This window comes from Simochromis diagramma, unplaced genomic scaffold (assembly GCF_900408965.1).
Source record: "Simochromis diagramma unplaced genomic scaffold, fSimDia1.1 OVJJ01000216.1, whole genome shotgun sequence".
NCBI classification, from domain to species: domain Eukaryota; kingdom Metazoa; phylum Chordata; class Actinopteri; order Cichliformes; family Cichlidae; genus Simochromis; species Simochromis diagramma.
In genome coordinates this window covers 12,281,948-12,303,675 of record NW_024386883.1, presented here as the reverse complement: position 1 = coordinate 12,303,675, position 21,728 = coordinate 12,281,948, and the positions used below count along the sequence as shown (strand labels likewise).

General features: G+C 38.7%; 3 protein-coding genes and 3 non-coding genes across 6 annotated transcripts; 1 reads left to right on the top strand and 5 right to left on the bottom strand.

Annotated features, from left to right (window-relative positions):
- Positions 1–2,293: 2,293 nt before the first annotated feature.
- On the bottom strand, positions 2,294–5,409 carry LOC120733843 (tripartite motif-containing protein 16-like). The gene has a single exon (XM_040032304.1). The coding sequence runs from the start codon at positions 5,025–5,027 to the stop codon at positions 3,345–3,347; it is 1,683 nt and encodes a 560-aa protein (XP_039888238.1). The 5' UTR covers positions 5,028–5,409; the 3' UTR covers positions 2,294–3,344.
- A 2,448-nt stretch (positions 5,410–7,857) lies between these two features.
- LOC120733845 (tripartite motif-containing protein 16-like) lies at positions 7,858–10,197 on the bottom strand. The gene has a single exon (XM_040032305.1). It carries the CDS (start codon positions 9,880–9,882, stop codon positions 8,209–8,211), a length of 1,674 nt encoding a protein of 557 aa, XP_039888239.1. The 5' UTR covers positions 9,883–10,197; the 3' UTR covers positions 7,858–8,208.
- A 2,606-nt stretch (positions 10,198–12,803) lies between these two features.
- Positions 12,804–15,998, top strand: LOC120734097 (E3 ubiquitin/ISG15 ligase TRIM25-like). Its single transcript, XM_040032669.1, has 2 exons — positions 12,804–14,246; positions 15,943–15,998. The coding sequence occupies exons 1-2, from the start codon at positions 13,118–13,120 to the stop codon at positions 15,996–15,998; spliced, it is 1,185 nt and encodes a 394-aa protein (XP_039888603.1). The 5' UTR covers positions 12,804–13,117.
- trnal-uaa lies at positions 15,980–16,062 on the bottom strand. The gene has a single exon. It is a non-coding gene; the product is annotated as a tRNA-Leu (tRNA).
- Positions 16,063–16,905: 843 nt separating this feature from the next.
- On the bottom strand, positions 16,906–17,096 carry LOC120734455. The gene has a single exon (XR_005696021.1). It is a non-coding gene; the product is annotated as a U2 spliceosomal RNA (small nuclear RNA).
- A 4,370-nt stretch (positions 17,097–21,466) lies between these two features.
- LOC120734454 lies at positions 21,467–21,657 on the bottom strand. The gene has a single exon (XR_005696020.1). It is a non-coding gene; the product is annotated as a U2 spliceosomal RNA (small nuclear RNA).
- Positions 21,658–21,728: the final 71 nt, after the last annotated feature.

The following is a 21,728-nucleotide window of genomic DNA, read 5'->3' as shown; positions in this document are numbered from 1 at the left end:
TCACTAGGAATACAATTAGCAATACTAAATATTAGTAACGTTCAACACTGATCCCTTTATACCTTTTTAGAGAAACATTAAATTGACTCAAATTTATGAGAAAAATGGACTTGTAATTGTCAAAAAATAAACATTTCAGTACATTTAGTGTCCATTATATAATTTTAAATACTGGGAATGGATCAGAATAGACTGGAGCCAAAACAAGTTTAGAATAAGCTTAACAGTTGATGTGAGACATCACTAATGCTGAAGAGTTCTTTTAAGTCTGGCTTGAAACATACAGAATATACAGATTACAGGTCAAGCATTTAACATGTAAATAACAAATATAGGCCTAATTACTTATTAGAAAGCAACTTTCACATCTCTGTTTAGGTAAATGTATTATGGTTAAAAGATGCTTTGTTATCCCAATAACAATTAAAACTGTTTTTTAAAGTGCTGTTCTTTCTAGAAATCATAACTGGGTTTCAGTAGGGACGCATCCATCACAGGCGTAGACAGCCACACATTCCTCATTATAAAACGCAAACAACTACAAATTAATTATACTAGTGTAGGGACCCTTCATGTCATATTTCTTCACACCTTAAAATTAGAGAGGTTTCCTATGATGCACTGAGCATTTCTTCTTCTCTCTTTTGACTCCTTTTCTGTTTCTGCACCACTACTGTATTTAACACTTAGCAGTTATTAAACTCTCTTCGGTAGTTTGCCTTTTGTCTTCTCTTCCTGCTCTTTTCTTTCTCCTCACCCCCAGCTGGTCATGGTGGAGAGCTGCTCCTCCCAGAACTTGGTTCTCTTGGAAACTTCCTCCTGCTAAAAGGAGTTTTATCTCCCTGCTGTTGCCAAGTGCTTCCTCATAGTGACTGAACTAAATGTGAATAAAACTGAACTGAACTGAACTGACCTGACATGAAGTCATCATGGGTATAAATATCCTGTCAACCAGCCAAATAGCTAGACATCAGCCAAAGAAGGTAAATCTAGAGGACAGTAACAAAATATCACCAATATTAACAGTATTGGAACTAAACAATGATAGAATTAAATAAATAGCTCATAGTGGGATGAAAATCAAAACAGGAATCCAAGCTCAAAATACAACCTAAAAAGAACTCAACTTAGAAAATGTTTATTAAAAAAAAAATGAAAAGATAAAATCCTACTGTTAGAATGAAGATTAACGCAGAATGGGGAAGGACAGAACATCGGCAGAACTGGAAAAAAAAATAATGCAAACTCTGTAAATACTACTCTAAAACACAAACAAAATAATTAAAAAAAAATAATCCAGACTCCTGAAAACTCAAAACACAGGAATCAATATATATGGCTACAGCTGAATCAAAACTACTGACTCATCCCAGAAACTAAATAACAAAGAATAATAATAAACTAAACAAAACTGTGAGACAAAAACCCAGGGGCAATGACAAGTTCAGGCCTGTCAATGAACAGTGGTGCTAGAGGGCAGTAGCATTGGAAAATATCTGCTGGTGTCAGAGTGAAGGGCACATTATTCCACACTTAAGTTTATCAACTTTTTGTTTTTCATTTTCTTTGTTTAAAACACAAAAAAGGAAGAAAGAGTAAAAGAGAAACAAAACAAAAATATTTTTGTTAATTATTGGATCAGGAGCTTATGGATATTTCCTGTTTTTCAACTTGTCACATGACTGTGATAAGAGAGGGTGTGCCTATCGCCTGAGGTGAACAGTCTGTAAACAGAGAGGTAAATAGACAGGTGTGCTTAATTCCAGGAAAGGGAGCAGTCAGATTGGTGTGAAACTGAAAGTTACTATTATAAGATATTTCTTTTTTTCATTTACAAAAATAACAAATAAAAAAGCATAACAGTGGGGTTAGGCACGCGAGACATGCTGTTGTGCAGTCCTCCAAGATCTTTACACTTTTATTTATATAACGCCAAATAACAACGGTTGCCTCATGGTGCTTTCTATTTTAAGGCAAGACCCTGCTGTAAGGTGGAGAAAACAGAGAAACCCTCAACAATCAGAAGACCCCCTATGAGCAAGTGGTTTGGCAACAGTGGGAAGGAAAAACATCTTTTTTAATAGGACACACTTGTGTACACACAAAGCCTGAAGAAATCCATCATTTTTTTTTCCACGTGGATGGAGAGCTTTAAGGTTTAATTCATCTGGCCATCACTCCACGACAAGATCTGCTTTGCAGGTGCTGCAGTTTCACACTCTTGGGTAGCTCTTTACCTGCCTGCAGGGAGTTACTGATAACAGATACAACAACATGAAAGTATGACTCAGTCCTGCCTTTCATCAATGGTTCAGAGTGCCGATGATGTAATGGTGTGGAGAATATATTCTTGGCATGCTTTGGGCCCTGTAATACCAACTGAGCATTATGGGGAAAAAAATCAGCCTACCTAAGCAGGCAACTCTCCATATTGTCAATATGGAGCAGAATTCTTAACAAATATATCAGTTTTCCATCTGGTATATCATACAGACACATGGCTAATATAGAGTAATGGATCTAAATTATCATCAGTTCCAGAAATCTGTTAAATCCCTTTTGGAAAATCTTTTATGAAATGAAGTAACCTTGAAAAATCCCAAAATATACGTGTAAAATCCTTAATCAATTCCAAAGCCCCTACATCAAAATTTACATGAATTACTAAATAATAACGGACAACTCGTCTGTTATATTTAAATTTCTTTCCAATTCAACTTTAACATCCACATCCTCCTACTTAAATTAGTGTTGTAGAGCTATGTGTGTTTTTAATATTACACTTTTTTAATTTCATCATTATTTGACATTTTTAAATGCTCTATTTTAAATGTCTCTTTACAAAATTTACATTCATCATGTTAGTGATATTTTATTTCTTGAAACAGGAAACTTTAGTGTACATTGCTCACTTTATTTCACAAACAGCAGTAAATAAAAAAAAGTTCATGAAAACATAACTGAAATTAAACATTTTACAATCCACCAACTTAAGTATAGAAATAAAAAGTACATTAAAACTGCAAACACCATAATAACCCTGATTCCAACTTATCTGATACATAATAATTTTTTTCTGTAATTTTAAATACACTGAAGTTATTTTCATATGAATTTATATTTATGTGAGTTTTTTCTGCAAATGTTACAACAAAACTGGTTAAATATAAAATATATAGGAAATGAATATTGTTTTGCCAAATAAACAGTTTTACCCAAATAGCTATTGAAAACAACACAATCAAAGAAATTAAAGAATATACTTATATCCATAAGCATTCATCTCTAACAGGTGCAGGATAGATAAACACATCTCAACAAGTAGCACACGGCATCAAATTTTACTATTTTATGTTTATTCTCTTCTTGAGCTCACACACCTCAGCAGTGTGTCCAGCACTTTGTGGAAGCCACAGTCCAACATGGAGAGGCTGAGTGAACCTGGTCTGGACTCTGTGGAGGAGATTCATGGTCTGAGTGATGCTGTAGAAAGAAAGAGTTCCTGCCCTGTGATCCAAATATACTCCTATTCTGGAGGACTGAGGGCCTGGGATGAGAGTGGAAATGTTGTTGTGTTTGAATTCATAACCGCTGCCTGAAACTGTTAATGACCAGGATTTGTCATTCAATCCAAATCCACATTCTTCTCTGGTCCCTCTACGGCCGATATCCTTGTATACAACAGCTACTCCAACAGTCCTGTTGTAATTCACCTCCCAGTAACAGCGTCCAGTCAGACCCTCTCTGCTCAGGACCTGACACCATTCAAGGAATTTGTCTGGATGACTTGGATATGACTGATTTTTAGTCATCAGTGTTACTTTTCTGTTGCTGTCACTCAGTGACATCAGTGTGTGTGCTGTATTTGGATCGAGAGTGATCTGACAAGAATGTTTCAAAAAGTCGTCTCTGGTTTTGGGTTCTCCTTGAGGCAGTAAAATATCTGCTTTGGTCGTTCCAACTGAGATTTTTGGCCATTCATCACTGAGAAGAGCCTTCACTTTATCTCTGGTCCGTGACACAGATGCAGTCACATCCTCAAAGTACTGCAGAGTAAGACTGTTGTAGGTGGGTACGTTTGTAGATGCACTCAGATGTGACTGCGATGAGTAGCTTTTCAGAAAATGGAGGTGATCCTCTGTCAGTGAGAGCTGCTGCAGTTCAGTGTCTCTCCTCCTCAGATCTCTGATCTCCTGCTCTATTTTCTCCTGAAGCTCTTTGACTCTGTTCTGTTCCGATTTTTGCTTGGATCTGATCTGCTGCTTCACCTCAGAGCTTTTTTTCTCAATTAGATTGATCAAGTCTTTGAACATCTTCTCAGATTGCCTCAAAGCTTTATCAGTAGAAAGATTGATAGCCTTCACCTCCTCTTGAAGCATCTTCACATCTTTCTCTCTGTTTGGGATTACCTGTTGGACACTTTTTCGATTTGTTTCAAGATCTTTCTGCCTCTCAGCTCTTTCTGCTGCAGCTGGCACTGTGACATGGTCTTTGTGTTCATCCATTGAGCAGAAATAACAGACACACTGCTGATCAGTGCGGCAGAAGATCTCCATCACCTTATCATGGCGAGGGCAGAAGTTGTCCTGAAGCTTTGAAGCATCATTGATGAGCTTGTGTTTCTTTAATGGAGCTACGTTGTAGTGAGGCTGAAGGTGATGCTCACAATAAGACGCCCTACACATCAGGCAGGACTTTGAGGCTTTCCGCTTCTTCCCAGAACAGAAATCACAGGCCACATCTCCAGGTCCAGCATAGGCAAGACCAGATGAAGTAGCTGGAAGTCCTGCTTTCTTTACGTCTTCCACTAGCTCACCTAAAATGGTGTTTTTCACCAGGACAGGCCACGGTGTGAAAGTCTTCCTGCACTGAGGACAGCTGTGGGTTTCCTTCCCATTCCAGCAGTTTCTGATACAGGTCATGCAGTAGCTGTGCCCACAGGGAATAGTGACTGGATTCTTTAGAAGTTTCAGACAGATAGAACAGCTCAATTTTTCTTGATCCAGCGGAATAAGTTGATGTGCCATTTCTCTTCCAGATAAATTAAGTTTCACTTTCCCTTACTAGAGAAAAGCTCCATTCAATGCCTTCTGACACTGAGACACTGATCCATGGTGTGTGGTGTTTTCAGCGCTCGCATTTGATCACATGGTGTTTCGATCCATATTTTAACTGGCTGCTGAGTCAAAGGGGAGGGAATGAGTTTGCCTTGATCCAGCTCAATTACTTGCTGCGCTATTTCTTCTCCCCTCAAATGACATCTTACTTTCTGTTTCCAGATAAAAGCTGTTTCATGCAGAGACACTCACCTGAGCAGATGGAAATGTTCTGTTTTGAATCTTATCACATGACCGGCAGATCAGTAAAGTCTGAAGTGAATACTCTATAAACAGGGAGGAGCTTAAAAAGGTGTGCTTCATTCCAGGAAAGGAAGTATTCAGATTGGCGTGAAACTGAAAGTGTTTCAGATGAAAACAGAATTGTAATTGTATGTTTACATTGGAAACTGTTACTCACTCAACAATTAACTGGGAATACAATTAGCAATACTAAATATTAGTAACGTTCAACACTGATCCCTTTATGCCTTTTATAGAGAAATATTAAATTGACTCAAATTTATAGGAAAAATGGACTTGTAGTTGTCAAAAAATAAACATTTTAGTACATTTAGTGTCCATTATATAATTTTAAATACTGGGAATGGATCAGAATAGACTGGAGCCAAAACAAGTTTAGAATAAGCTTAACAGTTGATGTGAGACATCACTAATGCTGAAGAGTTCTTTTAAGTCTGGCTTGAAACATACAGAATATACAGATTACAGGTCAAGCATTTAACATGTAAATAACAAATATAGGCCTAATTACTTATTAGAAAGCAACTTTCACATCTCTGTTTAGGTAAATGTATTATGGTTAAAAGATGCTTTGTTATCCCAATAACAATTAAAACTGTTTTTTAAAGTGCTGTTCTTTCTAGAAATCATAACTAGGTTTCAGTAGGGACGCATCCATCACAGGCGTAGACAGCCACACATTCCTCATTATAAAGTGCAAACAACTACAAATGAATTATACTTGTGTAGGGACCCTTCTGGGGTCCTGGGGAAGGACAGAACATCGGCAAAACTGAAAAAAAAATAATGCAAACTCTGTAAATATTACTCTAAACCACAAACAAAATAATTGAAAAAAATAATCCAGACTCCAGAAAACTCAAAACACAGGAATCAATATATATGGCTACAGCTGAATCAAAACTACTGACTCATCCCAGAAACTAAATAACAACAAATAATAATAAACTAAACAAAACTATGAGACACAAACCCAGGGGCAATGACAAGTTCAGGCTTGTCAATGATAGAAAAAACAGTGGTGCTAGAGGGCAGTAGCATTGAAAAAAAATCTGCTGGTGTCAGAGTGAAGGGCACATTATTCCACACTTAAGTTTATCAACTTTTTGTTTTTCATTTTCTTTGTTTGACACACAAAACACAGAAAGCGAAGAAAGAGGAAAAGAGAAAAAAAACAAATATTTTTGTTAATTATTGGATCAGGAGCTTATGGATATTTCCTGTTTTTCAACTTGTCACATGACTGTGATAAGAGAGGGTGTGCCTATCGCCTGTGGTGAACAGTCTGTAAACAGAGAGGTAAATAGACGGGTGTGCTTAATTCCAGGAAAGGGAGCAGTCAGATTGGTGTGAAACTGAAAGTAACTTTTATAAGATTTTTTTTTTTCATTTACAAATATAACAAATAAAAAAACATAACATTGGGGTTTTGCCCACGCGAGACATGCTGCTGTGCAGTCCTCCAAGATCTTTACACTTTTATTTATATAACGCCAAATAACAACGGTTGCCTCATGGTGCTTTCTATTTTAAGGCAAGACCCTGCTGTAAGATGGAGAAAACAGAGAAACCCTCAACAATCAGAAGACCCCCTATGAGCAAGTGGTTTGGCAACAGTGGGAAGGAAAAACATCTTTTTAATAGGAAGAACCCTCCAGCAGAAGGGCTTGTGTACACACAACGCCTGAAGAAATTCATCTTTTTTTTTTTCCACGTGGATGGAGAGCTTTAAAGTTTAATTCATCTGGCCAATCACTCCACGACAAGATCTGCTTTGCAGGTGCTGCAGTTTCACACTCTTGGGTAGCTCTTTACCTGCCTGCAGGGAGTTACTGATAACAGATACAACAACATGAAAGTATGACTCAGTCCTGCCTTTTATCAATGGTTCAGAGGCCGATGATGTAATGGTGTGGTGAATATATTCTTGGCATGCTTTGGGCCCTTTAATACCAACTGAGCATTATGGGGAAAAAAAATCAGCCTACCTAAGCAGGCAACTCTCCATATTGTCAATATGGAGCAGAATTCTTAACAAATAAATCAGTTTTCCATCTGGTATATCATACAGACACATGGCTAATATAGAGTAATGGATCTAAATGATCATCAGTTCCAGAAATCTGTTAAATCCCTTTTTGAAAATCTTTTATGAAATGAAGTAACCTTGAAAAATCCCAAAATATACGTGTAAAATACTTAATCAATTCCAAAGCCCCTACATCAAAATTTACATGAATTACTAAATAATAACGGAAAACTCGTCTGTTATATTTAAATTTCTTTCCGATTCAACTTTAACATCCACATCCTCCTACTTAAATTAGTGTTGTAGAGCTATGTATGTTTTTAATATTACACTTTTTTAATTTCATCATTATTTGACATTTTTAAATGCTCTATTTTAAATGTCTCTTTACAAAGTTTACATTCATCATGTTAGTGATAATCATCAAATGAAAACATAACTAAAATTAAACATTTTACAATCCACCAACTTAAGTATAGAAATAAAAAGTACATTAAAAATGCAAACACCATATTAACCCTGATTACAATTATCTGATACATAATTTTTTTCTGTAATTTTAAATACACTGAAGTTATTTTCATATGAATTTATATTTATGTGAGTTTTTTCTGCTAATGTTACAACAAAACTGGTTAAATATAAACTATATAGGAAATGAATATTGTTTTGCCAGATAAACAGTTTTACCCAAATAACTATTAAAAACAACACAATCAAAGAAATTAAAGAACACACTTATATCCATAAGGATTCATCTTTAACAGGTGCAGGATAGATAAACACATCTCAACAAGTAGCACATGGCATCAAATTTCACTATTTTATGTTTATTCTCTTCTTGAGCTCACACACCTCAGCAGTGTGTCCAGCACTTTGTGGAAGCCACAGTCCAACATGGAGAGGCTGAGTGAACCTGGTCTGGACTCTGTGGAGACGATTTATGGTCTCAGTGATGCTGTAGAAAGAAAGAGTTCCTGCCCTGTGATCCAAATATACTCCTATTCTGGAGGACTGAGGGCCTGGGATGGGAGTGGAAATGTTGTTGTGTTTGAATTCATAACCGCTGCCTGAAACTGTTAATGACCAGGATTTGTCATTCAATCCAAATCCACATTCCTCTCTGGTCCCTCTACGGCCGATATCCTTGTATGCAACAGCTACTCCAACTGTCCCATTGCACTTCACCTCCCAGTAACAGCGTCCAGTCAGACCCTCTCTGCTCAGGACCTGCCACCTTTTAAGGAATTTGTCTGGATGACTTGGATATGACTGGTTTCTACTCATCAGTGTTACTTTTCTGTTGCTGTCACTCAGTGACAACAGTGTGTGTGCTGTATTTGGATCGAGAGTGATCTGACAAGAATATTTCAAAAAGTCGTCTCTGGTTTTGGGTTCTCCTTGAGGCAGTAAAATATCTGCTTTGGTCGTTCCAACTGAGATTTTTGGCCACTCATCACTGAGAAGAGCCTTCACTTTATCTCTGGTCCGTGACACAGATGCAGTCACATCCTCAAAGTACTGCAGAGTAAGATTGTTGTAGGTGGGTATGTTTGTAGATGCACTCAGATGTGACAGTGAGGAGTAGTTTTTCAGAAAATGGAGGTGATCCTCTGTCAGTGAGAGCTGCTGCAGTTCAGCGTCTCTCCTCCTCAGATCTCTGATCTCCTGCTCTATTTTCTCCCGAAGCTCTTTGACTCTGTTCTGTTCAGCTTTTTGTTTGGATCTGATCTTCTGCTTCCCTTCAGAGTTTTTTTGCTCAATGAGACTGATCAAATCTTTGAAAGCCTTATCACATTCTCTGAAAGCTTTATCAGCAGAAAGATTGATAGCCTCCCCTCTTCGATGAAGCATCTTCACATCTTTCTCTCTTTCCTGAATTCTTTGACGAAATTTTTGTCGATTTCTTCCAAGCCTTTTCTGCTTCTCAGCTCTTTCCACTGCAGGCGACACTGTGACATGGTCTTTGTGTTCATCCATTAAGCAGAGACAACAGACACACTGCTGATCAGTGCAGCAGAAGATCTTCATCTCCTCATCGTGGCGAGGGCAGATGTTCTCCCGAAGCTTTGAAGTGGCTTTAATGAGCTTGTGTCTCTTTATTGGAGCTATGTTGTAGTGAGGCTGCAGGTGATGCTCACAGTAAAAGGCCATACACATCAGGCAGGACTTGGAGGCTTTCCGCTTCCTCCCAGAACAGGCCACATCTCCAGGTCCAGGATAGGCATGATCAGGTGAAGCTGTCAGATGTTCTACTTTCTTTAGGTCCTCCACTAACTCAGCTAACATGGTGTTCTTCACCAGAACAGGCCGCGGTGTGAAAATCTCTCTGCACTGAGGGCAGCTGTGTGTTTCCTTCTCATCCCAGTAGTTTTTGATACAGTCCATGCAGTAGCTGTGCCCACAGGAAATAGTGACTGGATGCTTTAAAAGTTGCACACAGATGGAACAGCTCAATTTTTCTTGATCCAGCTGAATCGTTCGCTGTGCCATGTCTCCTCAATGTAAGTAACGTCTCCCCAGATAAAAGCTGCTCTTGTCTCTTTTATATAGAGACACTGAGTGTGGAAATTTCCTGTTTTTCCACTTATCACATGACTGTGATAACATAGGGTGTGCCTAACGTCTGAGGTAAACAGTCTGTAAACAGAGAGGGGCTTAGAAAGGTGTGCTTCATTCCAGGAGAGGCAGTCATCAGATTGGTGTGAAACTGAAACTTTTCATGTTTTTGATTAAGATGTATTTGTAGGTGTTTCAAGCCTTTGTGCAATACTTGCAGGCTGGTTGGTAGGTTGAAGCCCATTGGTTTTCCTTACTTATTTGCAATGTATATTATGGGGTTATTTCATGTTTTATTGTTCTATTACTGAAAATGATGAATTCAATTAGTATTGTCTGTATTTTCTAACTGTTAATGTGAGTTTTGTATTCTGATTTAAACAAGAAAACAAGCCTCTACAGCTGTTGATGGACTCATTTAGAGGATAATTTTCACTCTAAGGTTTTAATTGGTTTTTTTAAGAATTCAATTTGTTCAGAATAATAATAAAGAATAATAAAGGACCTTTAAATATATTTCTACTTTGTCTTGAGCTCATTTTGCCACACACCGCATATGAATAATGGCAGTCACTTAGTTTTTACAGTAGTTTTTAATACAGCTCATGCAGTAGATGTGCCCACAGGGAATAGTGACTGGCTCCTTTACAAGTTGCAGACAGATGAAACAGCTCCGTTTTTCTTGATGCAGCTGAATTACTTGCTGCGCCTTTTCTCCTCATTCAAATGTTCTCTCTTTTCATTTTTAGATAAAAGCTGTTTTCGTCTCTTAATGCTGAGACACTGAACTGAAGCATATGGAAATTTTCTGTTTTGTATCTTATCACATGACTCTGTCAAAGAAGAGGGTACGCGTAAACAGTGCAGGGAGGAGCTTCCATCCAGGTACTCAGATTGGTGTGAAACTGAAAGTGTTTCGGATGAAAACCGAATTATAATTGAATGTTTACACTGGAAACTGTTACTCACTGTTTATCTACCCGCTGTTGCCAAGTGCTTGTTCATACTGAGTGAAGCAAATACAAATAAAACTGAATTTAACTGAACTGACCTGAAGTCATCATGGGCATGAATTTGGACCTTAAAGACTTCAGTAACTTTTCAACTTCAAACTTTTCATTCATTAGTTAAATCCTGGCAACACATGTCACATTTTTTTTAAATTTTCAATCTGTGTTCAGATCACACCACAAAACTGAAACTGCTCTCATCAAAAACACAAACTACCTCCTCACTGCTGCAGACTCTGGCCATATAAGTACCCTCACTCTCCTGGGCTTATTACATTGTACTTAACTTATTTATAGGGCGATCGTCACTCAAGAGTTGGCAGTTCGTCTTGTAATCGGAAGGTTGCTGGTTCGAGCCCCGGCTCGGACAATCTCGATCGTTGTGTTCTTGGGCAAGACACTTCACGTACCGCCTACTGGTGATGGTCTGAGGGGCCGATGGCGCGATATGGCAGCCTCGCTTCTGTCCGTCTGCCCCAGGGCAGCTGTGGCTACAGCTGTAGCTTGCCCTCCACCAGTGTGTGAATGTGAGACTGAATGAAGAGTGGAATTGTAAAGCGCTTTGATGGTCTTGAAAAGCGCTATATAAATGCAATCCATTATTATTATTAATGCTTAGCGTTCATCCTCCAGCTTCACTGTGTTTCTATTATTCTAACCATAGCTGTGTGGCTAGCTCTATAAATACTACTCTAAAACACAAACAAAATAATTAAAAAATAAACCAGACACCATATAACTCAAAACACAGGAATCAAAATATAGCTACAACTGAAAGAATGAAGACTACCAACTCACCCCAGAATCTAAATAACAAAGAATAAGGAACACTGGGACAAAAACCCAGGGGCCATGACAAGTTCAGGCTGGTCAGAAAGAACAGTGGTGCTGCAGGGCAGTAGCACTGATGTCAGAGGGAATGGCACATTATGTCACATTTATTACGTTTATTTTCTTTTTGTTTTGTTTTTTTGACACACAAAACATAAAAAAAGAAGAAAGAGGAAAAGAAAGAAACAAAATCTTCTTTTTATTATTACACTGTACTCTGTCCAGTTAGCAGTGTTCTTATATGCTGTACGTTTACAACACAACTATTAGTGTCAGGACCAAAGCTCTGAGTAGTAAACACTACTGAGACAGTGTTTAGTGTATTTTGAGCTACAAAAGACTGAAAATGAGCTTTAGAGGAGATCCTTCTCTAAAGCTCGATTCTCACGTGAACACTGTGGTAAAATCCTGCTTTTTCCAACTGAGGCAGCTGTCAAAGATCAAGCCTCTTTTGGTCAAACGCAACCTTGAAAGAGACATACATGCTTTTATAAGCTCTCATCTCAACTACTGCAGTGCGCTTTTCATCCAACTCACCCAGGCCTCCGTTGCTCACCTTCAGCTGATGCAAAACGCCACCGGTGGATTTTTATCTTGTGCAAGCAAGAGCTCCTTCACTCACCGTTTTAAAACACACTTTTACTCCCTGTCCTTCAACCCAGTGTCAGATGTCTGTGATCTTATGTTACTTTTATGTACTTGTTTATTGTTTAACTTCGACTCCTCTTTTCTGTTTCCGTATCTTTTACCTTCTGGTGTGTGTTGTTTGTCTTTTGTATTTGATATCATTTTACAGCACTTTGGTTTGCCCTGTTGTTGTTTTTAAGTGCTTTATAAATAAAGTAGTACGGTAACTGTATTTGTTTAAATTACATACTTACAAGTCACCATTTTAGAAAATGCAAGATCAAATCAAAAATGAGTTACAAAAATACTTATATATTTGCCTCCAGTTAGCTGTATTATAATATAAAATACTTAAAAACATAACTATTGGAAAAGGAGTGAGCATCTTTACTCTCCAGGCAGAACAAAGCAAGTAACATGTTGAATATTTTCATGTTTTGAGACAGGTGAGATCACATGAAACAACTACTTCACCTTAACTCAAAAAATATATACCTAAGATCGTCTACAATCATTCACCGCACAACCCTTCCCTTCTTGCCCTGCTATCAGAATCAAAGTCCATTCAGTGTAAATATCTTTGTACCCTCCCCTTTCACAGACCTCCCTCAAAAGGACTTTGGGTTCGAATTTCAGTTCATATTTGCATTCTTATAACAGAAAGGAAAGCTTTCAGACATTTACAGTCATCGAGAGGAGACATGACGCAGCAAGTGATTCAGCTGGATCAAGAAAAATTGAGCTGTCCAATCTGTCTGGATCTCCTTAAGGATCCCGTCACTATTCCCTGTGGGCACAGCTACTGCATGAGCTGTATCAATAAATATTGGGATGAGAAGGAAACATACAGCTGCCCCCAGTGCAAGAAGACTTTTACACCAAGGCCTGTCCTGGTGAAAAACACCATGTTAGCTGAGTTAGTGGACGACCTAAAGAAAGCAGGACTTCCAGCTGCTTCACCTGATCATGCCTGTGCTGGACCTGAAGACGTGGCCTGTGATTTCTGTTCTGGGAAGAAGCTGAAAGCCTCCAAGTCCTGCCTGGTGTGTATGGCCTCTTACTGTGAGCAGCACCTCCAGCCTCACTACAACATAGCTCCACTAAAGAAACACAAGCTGGTCAAAGCCACTTCAAAGCTTCAGGAGAACATCTGCCCTCGCCATGATGAGGTGATGAAGATCTTCTGCTGCACTGATCAGCAGTGTGTCTGTTATCTCTGCTTAATGGATGAACGCAAAGACCATGTCACAGTGTCAGCTGCAGCAGAAAGAGCTGAGAGGCAGAAAGATCGATCAGGGAATCGACAGAACATCCAGCAGAGAATCCAGGACAGAGAGAAAGATATGAAGGTGCTTCAGGAGGAGGTGGAGGCCATTAATCTTTCTGCTGATAAAACAGGGAAGGAGAGTGAGGAGTTGTTCAAAGACCTGATCAATCTAATTGAGAAAAAAAGCTCTGAGGTGAAGCAGAAGATCAGATCCAAGCAGAAAACTGAACAGAACAGAGTCAAAGAGCTTCAGGAGAAGCTAGAGCAGGAGATCAGAGATCTGAGGAGGAGAGACACTGCACTGCAGCAGCTCTCACTGACTGAGGATCACCTCCATTTTCTGAAAAACTACTCCTCACTGTCACATCAGAGTGCATCTACAAACGTACCCACTATCAGTGTTCAACCTCAACAGTACTTTAAGGATATGATGATGGAAGTGTCACACCTCAGAAATGAACTACAGGCCGCTTTGAGTGAAGAGCCGGCAAACACCTGTCAGAAAATGACTCAAGTGGATCTAAAAGAGCCCGTAACTAGACACGAGTTTTTGAAATACGCCTGTAAAATCACATTGGATCCAAAGACTGCTAATCCATATTTATCTCTGAGTATGAGCAACAGGAAGGCAACGCTAACACAAGTCGAACACTTGGTTTCCATTCATCCGAAAAGATTCTTACCATGGTGGCAGGTGATGAGTTCTGATGGTCTGACTGGATGTTGTTACTGGGAAGTAAAGTGGAGTGGTAAAGTTTTAATTGCAGTTACATACAATGACATTTGTAGAACAGGAAACAGGATTAAATGTGGATTTGGAAATAATGAGAAATCGTGGGCACTGGAATGTGAGGACAGTAGTTATGTTTTCAGACACAACAGCATTTCCACTTTAATCTCAGGCCCTCAATCCTCCAGAGTGGGAGTGTATTTGGATCACAGGACAGGTATTCTGTCTTTCTACAGCATAGGTGTCAAACTCTGGCCCGCGGGCCAAATTTGGCCCGCAGCCTAATTACATTTGGCCCGCGAAGCCATACCAAGTTACTATTAGAGCTGGCCTACTGGTATTATACAGCTAATATATATATTGTTTAGTATTAAGCTTTGCTTGTTCCATATTCAGTTTTTCAGCAAAACTTGTTTGAGTCCATAAGAAAAGATTCATTCTTATATCTGAGAATCTGAAGATTTTGTTTTTCAATAAATATTAACGTTAGCCCGCGACTTTGTTCCAGTTTTGAATTTTGGCCCACTGTGTATTTGAGTTTGACACCCCTGGTATATATTGTATTATCTTACTTATTTTGTATTTGTTTGTATTTTATTTGTATTTTTGTATTTTCCTGCTGCTATCTGTACCTGAGCTGAGGTAACGCAAAAATTTCCCCGCTGTGGGATCAATAGTCTTATCTTATCTTATTTTAGAGAAGAGAAATACACTTGTTTTGGCCGATTTGTCAACTTGACCTCCAGCTTTAGGCAACTAAAAAAAATGGCACAGTGTCCCACATTGTAAGGAAATATGGGCAAAGCTGCTGGGGGAAAGGGTTTGCTTCAAAACAATCCAACAACTACTGTACATGCTGGGATAAAGAAACATTTAACATAATAGGTCTGTAGTCCGTTATACTGCTGTGAGAAAATACATGCAATGTGTCACAAAATACAGTGTCATCACTTTTTGGCAAGATAAATAAAATTCTTGAAAAGTGCAATTACATATGGCTGCTTTGCCAAAAATAGAAATAGTGAGTGGTTAAGGTTCTCGGTATTTAACTTCTTGAAGCTGAACAAATGTCAGCAGACTTCCTGTTTACACGTTGTGTCAGGACAAGCGAGCTACACTGTATCTACTTTAAGAAGCTCATGTGCAGCAGATGCAGCATTACCTTTAAATGTCACTCAGCTCTGCCCAAATAAGTGACTTCCCATTGTTCCCAGAGTGAAAAGGAATGGCATTAACACAAGAAAGAAAACAGCGGTTTAATACAAGACATTTAAAAAAAATGAAAAAAATAAAATAAAAAGAAATTATGATTTCACAGAAACATCCCTGGTTAATATTAGTTTTACATTGAAAAGTGTTCAACTGCCTTTCAGAGAGGTGACACCTCCCAATTTTAAGGTAGTTATTTTATTCACTTTTTCCATTAACCATTTAACAATTTTCCCTTTGGGTTCAGCATCACAGCTTTTTTTGTGGGAAAGATATTGCTCACATCAAATACCTAAAAACCATATCTGTTGCTCTCATAGATTCCATCCAGTTTACCACTCATGAGGCTCCAAATTATACCAGGAGTGGGGTTTGAACCCACGAGAGCATCCGCTCATTGGAACTTAAGTCCAACGCCTTAAGCACTCGGCCATCCTGGTGCGTATACGTTGTGTATGCGTGTTCCTTTAGGAAACAGGAAGATTGGTAGGCGAAAGAAACGTATTAATCTTGTTTGTTAGGATCATAGCCATAAATGGAGGACTCTTATAAAGTCCATGGATTTTCATTCACACATATTACATGAGGTATCTACTCTTTACACACTAAGGATCCACACTACCAGGGCTACGGCACACAGCTGTTTTATAAATCATCAAAACCAATACTATCCTAAGATTTATTATATACAAAAATGATCTGTTCCAAAATGTTTTCATGTAATCCTGAAAACAGAAAAACAATCTTCTGCACTATTAACCATCCACAAATGGAAACAACAGACAATACAGGTGATTTTAGCTAAAAAGCCAAGAAAAAATTGTGGGGGTTTTTTTTTTTCAAACGATGTAATTTACTGCCACAGAGGACAGAAAGCTGCAGTATGTAGAGAAAGAGAAGAGTTAAACCTATAATCAACATGAGTCCTTGTAGATGGCAGCCTCCGGTTTTTAAAGACTTCTATCGGTCTCTAGTGGACAACAGAGGTAACTGCAGGATTCGAGCCAGAATAATGTAACTGCAGTTCAAAACTACATATTTTTTTGATTTCCCATAGAAAGTGTGTGTCCACGTGTCAGTCCAAGTCGCAGGATTTAGTAATTCTCGTAATAGTTAAATGTAACTCATTCACAAATATTAAGTCGCAACATTTCAATCTGACTAACCTTCGAAGATTACACGAAGACAATGTCCACATATCCACACGCACGCATATATCTAGCGTATAACAAATTTCTTTGCACAAACTGTTGAGTCAAATGACATTTCTTTTTCACAGCTTCGGGAGGTGCACCGTTCCTAGAAATACTGCAATACCAGGTCGATGCGTGGAGTGGACGGAGCAAGCCCCTATTCCATCTCCCTGTTCCAAAAATCAATTTAATATATGGTCCCCGGGTAGGGGACGTATCAGATATTAAACTGATAAGAACAGATACTACACTTGATCTTAGCCAAAAGGCCGAGAAGCGATACCCACATATCGCACGACAGAAAGGACTCATTCTGCTTACTGCAACTCTAACTCATGGTTACAATGAAGAACACAGTCGCCTTCTAACAAATGGTAGAGGACAGGTCGATGTTTTACTGACGTTTTACCTCCGAAACATCACAATATAACTATGGTCGGCATGTTTCAGTTTGTAAACGGCGCCACATATATGACGACACTTTAGTTTCTGAAACGCCGGTCAGAGCATGCCGGTTAATGAGATTCAAAATCACGTGGTCGTCTGCAGTCCAATCAGCGGTCGTTGAGACGGAGCGTCTTAAATTCATTTTTAGAACTTTCTTGGCGTTATAATTGTTTTCATAATATGATAATTACAAGATGAAAGAATTATAATACCAGTATCGTGCGTTGAAATGAAACGACGAAAATCAAATAAACACGTCTATGATTGTTTAAGGTTTCACAAAGACACACTTCCGCCCTCACGTGTACAGACAGAAAACTGCACCCAGTCTACTCTAGACCACAGTAATCTACTGTAGAGTACTGACACTGGATTTGCAGCAGTTTCTAACCATGGAAGTGGACATACAAAACTAGCTTAAATAAGTTACAATTATTTCTGCATTTTTGTAACTTTGGTGTGAAATGACTCTTCCCAAAGCCTGACAGGGTAATGGCTTTCCTGGATATTTCTGAGAAGGGTGAAGTTGGCCAAGTCTGAGAAAACTTGCAGCTGGAGGGAGGTTGAATGTATCTGTTTATCTTTTCTGAATTTGTATTACTTTAACGAACTAACCCCAGTGCTATTTCTTTTTTCTGACATCCATCATGAACAACCCACATCACCCTCTGCATGAGTCTGTGTGCTGAGCAGCTCTTTTAGTCAGAGAGTGAAACAGCCTCGCTGCAGGAAGGAGCGCTCTCGCAGATCATTCATCCCAACAGCAGTTAGACTCTATAACTCCTCAATCACAAAGTCATAAGTCACTGGACATTGTGGACATACACTGTCACACTTCATGCATAATGCATCTTTTTATATGTATGGACGTGTGCAGGTATATGTGTATGTATACATATGTATATTTAGTGTGTACATTCAATTCAATTCAATTTTCAATTCAATTTTATTTATATAGCGCCAAATCACAACAAAAGTCGCCTCAAGGCGCTTCATAGATACAGAGAAAAACCCAACAATCATATGACCCCCTATGAGCAAGCACTTTGGTGACAGTGGGAAGGAAAAACTCCCTTTTAACAGGAAGAAACCTCCGGCAGAACCAGGCTCAGGGAGGGGCGGCCATCTGCTGCGACCGGTTGGGGTGAGAGAAGGAAGACAGGATAAAGACATGCTGTGGAAGAGAAACAGAGGTTAATAACAGATATGATTCAATGCAGAGAGGTCAATTCACACATAGTGAGTGAGAAAGGTGACTGGAAAGGAAAAACTCAGTGCATCATGGGAATCCCTCGGCAGCCTACATCTATTGCAGCATAACTAAGGGAGGATTCAGGGTCACCTGGTCCAGCCCTAACTATATGCTTTAGCAAAAAGGAAAGTTTTAAGCCTAATCTTAAAAGTAGAGATAGTGTCTGTCTCCCAAATCCAAACTGGAAGCTGGTTCCACAGAAGAGGGGCCTGAAAACTGAAGGCTCTCCCTCCCATTCTACTTTTAAATACTCTAGGAACAACAAGTAAGCCTGCAGAGCGAGAGCAAAGTGCTCTAATAGGGTGATATGGTACTACAAGGTCATTAAGATAAGATGGGGCCTGATTATTTAAGACCTTGTATGTGAGGAGCAGGATTTTGAATTCAATTCTGGATTTAACAGGAAGCCAATGAAGGGAAGCCAAAACAGGAGAAATCTGCTCTCTCTTTCTCTAGTTCCTGTCAGTACTCTTGCTGCAGTATTTTGGATTAGCTGAAGGCTTTTCAGTGAGTTTTTTGGACATCCCGATAATAATGAATTACAGTACACATGTGTGTGTAGTGTGCATGTACATGTCTATACTTATAGATATCTATTACTTACATATTAATAGTAGCGGTAAAATAGTTAAATTTATGTCTTGCATGTTTCCACAACCATATCCATAATCACATACTGTGTATGCTACCACTGTATATATCATAGGTGTCAAACTCTGGCCCGCGGGCCAAATTTGCCCCGGAGCCTAATTACATTTGGCCCGCAAAGCCATACCAAATTACTATTAGAGCTGGCCTACTGGTATTATACAGCTAATATATAATGTTTAGTATTAAGCTTTGCTTGTTCCATATTCAGTTTTTCAGCAAAACTTGTTTGAGTCCATAAGAAAAGATTCATTCTTATATCTGAGAATCTGAAGATTTTGTTTTTCAATAAATATTAACGTTAGCCCGCGACTTTGTTCCAGTTTTGAATTTTGGCCCACTGTGTATTTGAGTTTGACACCCCTGGTATATATTGTATTATCTTACTTATTTTGTATTTGTTTGTATTTTTTTTGTATTTTTGTATTTTCCTGCTGCTATCTGTACCTGAGCTGAGGTAACGCAAAAATTTCCCCGCTGTGGGATCAATAATCTTATCTTATCTTATTTTAGAGAAGAGAAATACATTTGTTTTGGCCGATTTGTCAACTTGACCTCCAGCTTTAGGCAACTAAAAAAAATGGCACAGTGTCCCACATTGTAAGGAAATATGGGCAAAGCTGCTGGGGGACAGGGTTTGCTTCAAAACAATCCAACAACTACTGTACATGCTGGGATAAAGAAACATTTAACATAATAGGTCTGTAGTCCGTTATACTGCTGTGAGAAAATACATGCAATGTGTCACAAAATACAGTGTCATCACTTTTTGGCAAGATAAATAAAATTCTTGAAAAGTGCAATTACATATGGCTGCTTTGCCAAAAATAGAAATAGTGAGTGGTTAAGGTTCTCGGTATTTAACTTCTTGAAGTTGAACAAATGTCAGCAGACTTCCTGTTTACACGTTGTGTCAGGACAAGCGAGCCACACTGTATCTACTTTAAGAAGCTCATGTGCAGCAGATGCAGCATTACCTGTAAATGTCACTCAGCTCTGACCAGATAAGTGACTTCCCATTGTTCCCAGAGTGGAAAGAAATGGCATTAACACAAGAAAGAAAACAGCGGTTTAATACAAGACATTTTATTAAAAAATGAAAAAAATAAAAGAAAAAGAAATTATGATTTCACAGAAACATCCCTGGTTAATATTAGTTTTACATTGAAAAGTGTTCAACTGCCTTTCAGAGAGGTGACACCTCCCAATTTTAAGGTAGTTATTTTATTCACTTTTTCCATTAACCATTTAACAATTTTCCCTTTGGGTTCAGCATCACAGCTTTTTTTGTGGGAAAGATATTGCTCACATCAAATACCTAAAAACCATATCTGTTGCTCTCATAGATTCCATCCAGTTTACCACACACGAGGCTCCAAATTATACCAGGAGTGGGGTTTGAACCCACGAGAGCATCCGCTCATTGAACTTAAGTCCAACGCCTTAAGCACTCGGCCATCCTGGTGCGTATATGTTGTGTATGCGTGTTCCTTTAGGAAACAGGAAGATTGGTAGGCGAAAGAAACGTATTAATCTTGTTTGTTAGGATCATAGCCATAAATGGAGGACTCTTATAAAGTCCATGGATTTTCATTCACACATATTACATGAGGTATCTACTCTTTACACACTAAGGATCCACACTACCAGGGCTACGGCACACAGCTGTTTTATAAATCATCAAAACCAATACTATCCTAAGATTTATTATATACAAAAATGATCTGTTCCAAAATGTTTTCATGTAATCCTGAAAACAGAAAAACAATCTTCTGCACTATTAACCATCCACAAATGGAAACAACAGACAATACAGGTGATTTTAGCTAAAAAGCCAAGAAAAAATTGTGTGTGTTTTTTTCAAACGATGTAATTTACAGCCACAGAGGACAGGAAGCTGCAGTATGTAGAGAAAGAGAAGAGTTAAACCTATAATCAACATGAGTCCTTGTAGATGGCAGCCTCCGGTTTTTAAAGACTTCTATCGGTCTCTAGTGGACAACAGAGGTAACTGCAGGATTCGAGCCAGAATAATGTAACTGCAGTTCAAAACTACATATTTTTTTGATTTCCCATAGAAAGTGTGTGTCCACGTGTCAGTCCAAGTGGCAGGATTTAGTAATTCTCGTAATAGTTAAATGTAACTCATTCACAAATATTAAGTCGCAACATTTCAGTCTGACTAACCTTGGAAGATTACACGAAGACAATGTCCACATATCCACACGCACGCATATATCTAGCGTATAACAAATTTCTTTGCACAAACTGTTGAGTCAAATGACATTTCTTTTTCACAGCTTCGGGAGGTGCACCGTTCCTAGAAATACTGCAATACCAGGTCGATGCGTGGAGTGGACGGAGCAAGCCCCTATTCCATCTCCCTGTTCCAAAAATCAATTTAATATATGGTCCCCGGGTAGGGGACGTATCAGATATTAAACTGATAAGAACAGATACTACACTTGATCTTAGCCAAAAGGCCGAGAAGCGATACCCACATATCGCACGACAGAAAGGACTCATTCTGCTTACTGCAACTCTAACTCATGGTTACAATGAAGAA

Excerpts from the sequence above, each read along its gene's own strand:
- LOC120733843 (XM_040032304.1), bottom strand. The coding sequence starts at position 5,027 with ATGGCACATCAACTTATTCCGCTGGATCAAGAAAAATTGAGCTGTTCT.
- LOC120733845 (XM_040032305.1), bottom strand. The coding sequence starts at position 9,882 with ATGGCACAGCGAACGATTCAGCTGGATCAAGAAAAATTGAGCTGTTCC.
- LOC120734097 (XM_040032669.1), top strand. The coding sequence starts at position 13,118 with ATGACGCAGCAAGTGATTCAGCTGGATCAAGAAAAATTGAGCTGTCCA. Across the intron at positions 14,247-15,942 it reads CGAGTTTTTGAAATACGCCT|ATTCCATCCAGTTTACCACT; the intron begins GTAAAATCACAT and ends TTGCTCTCATAG.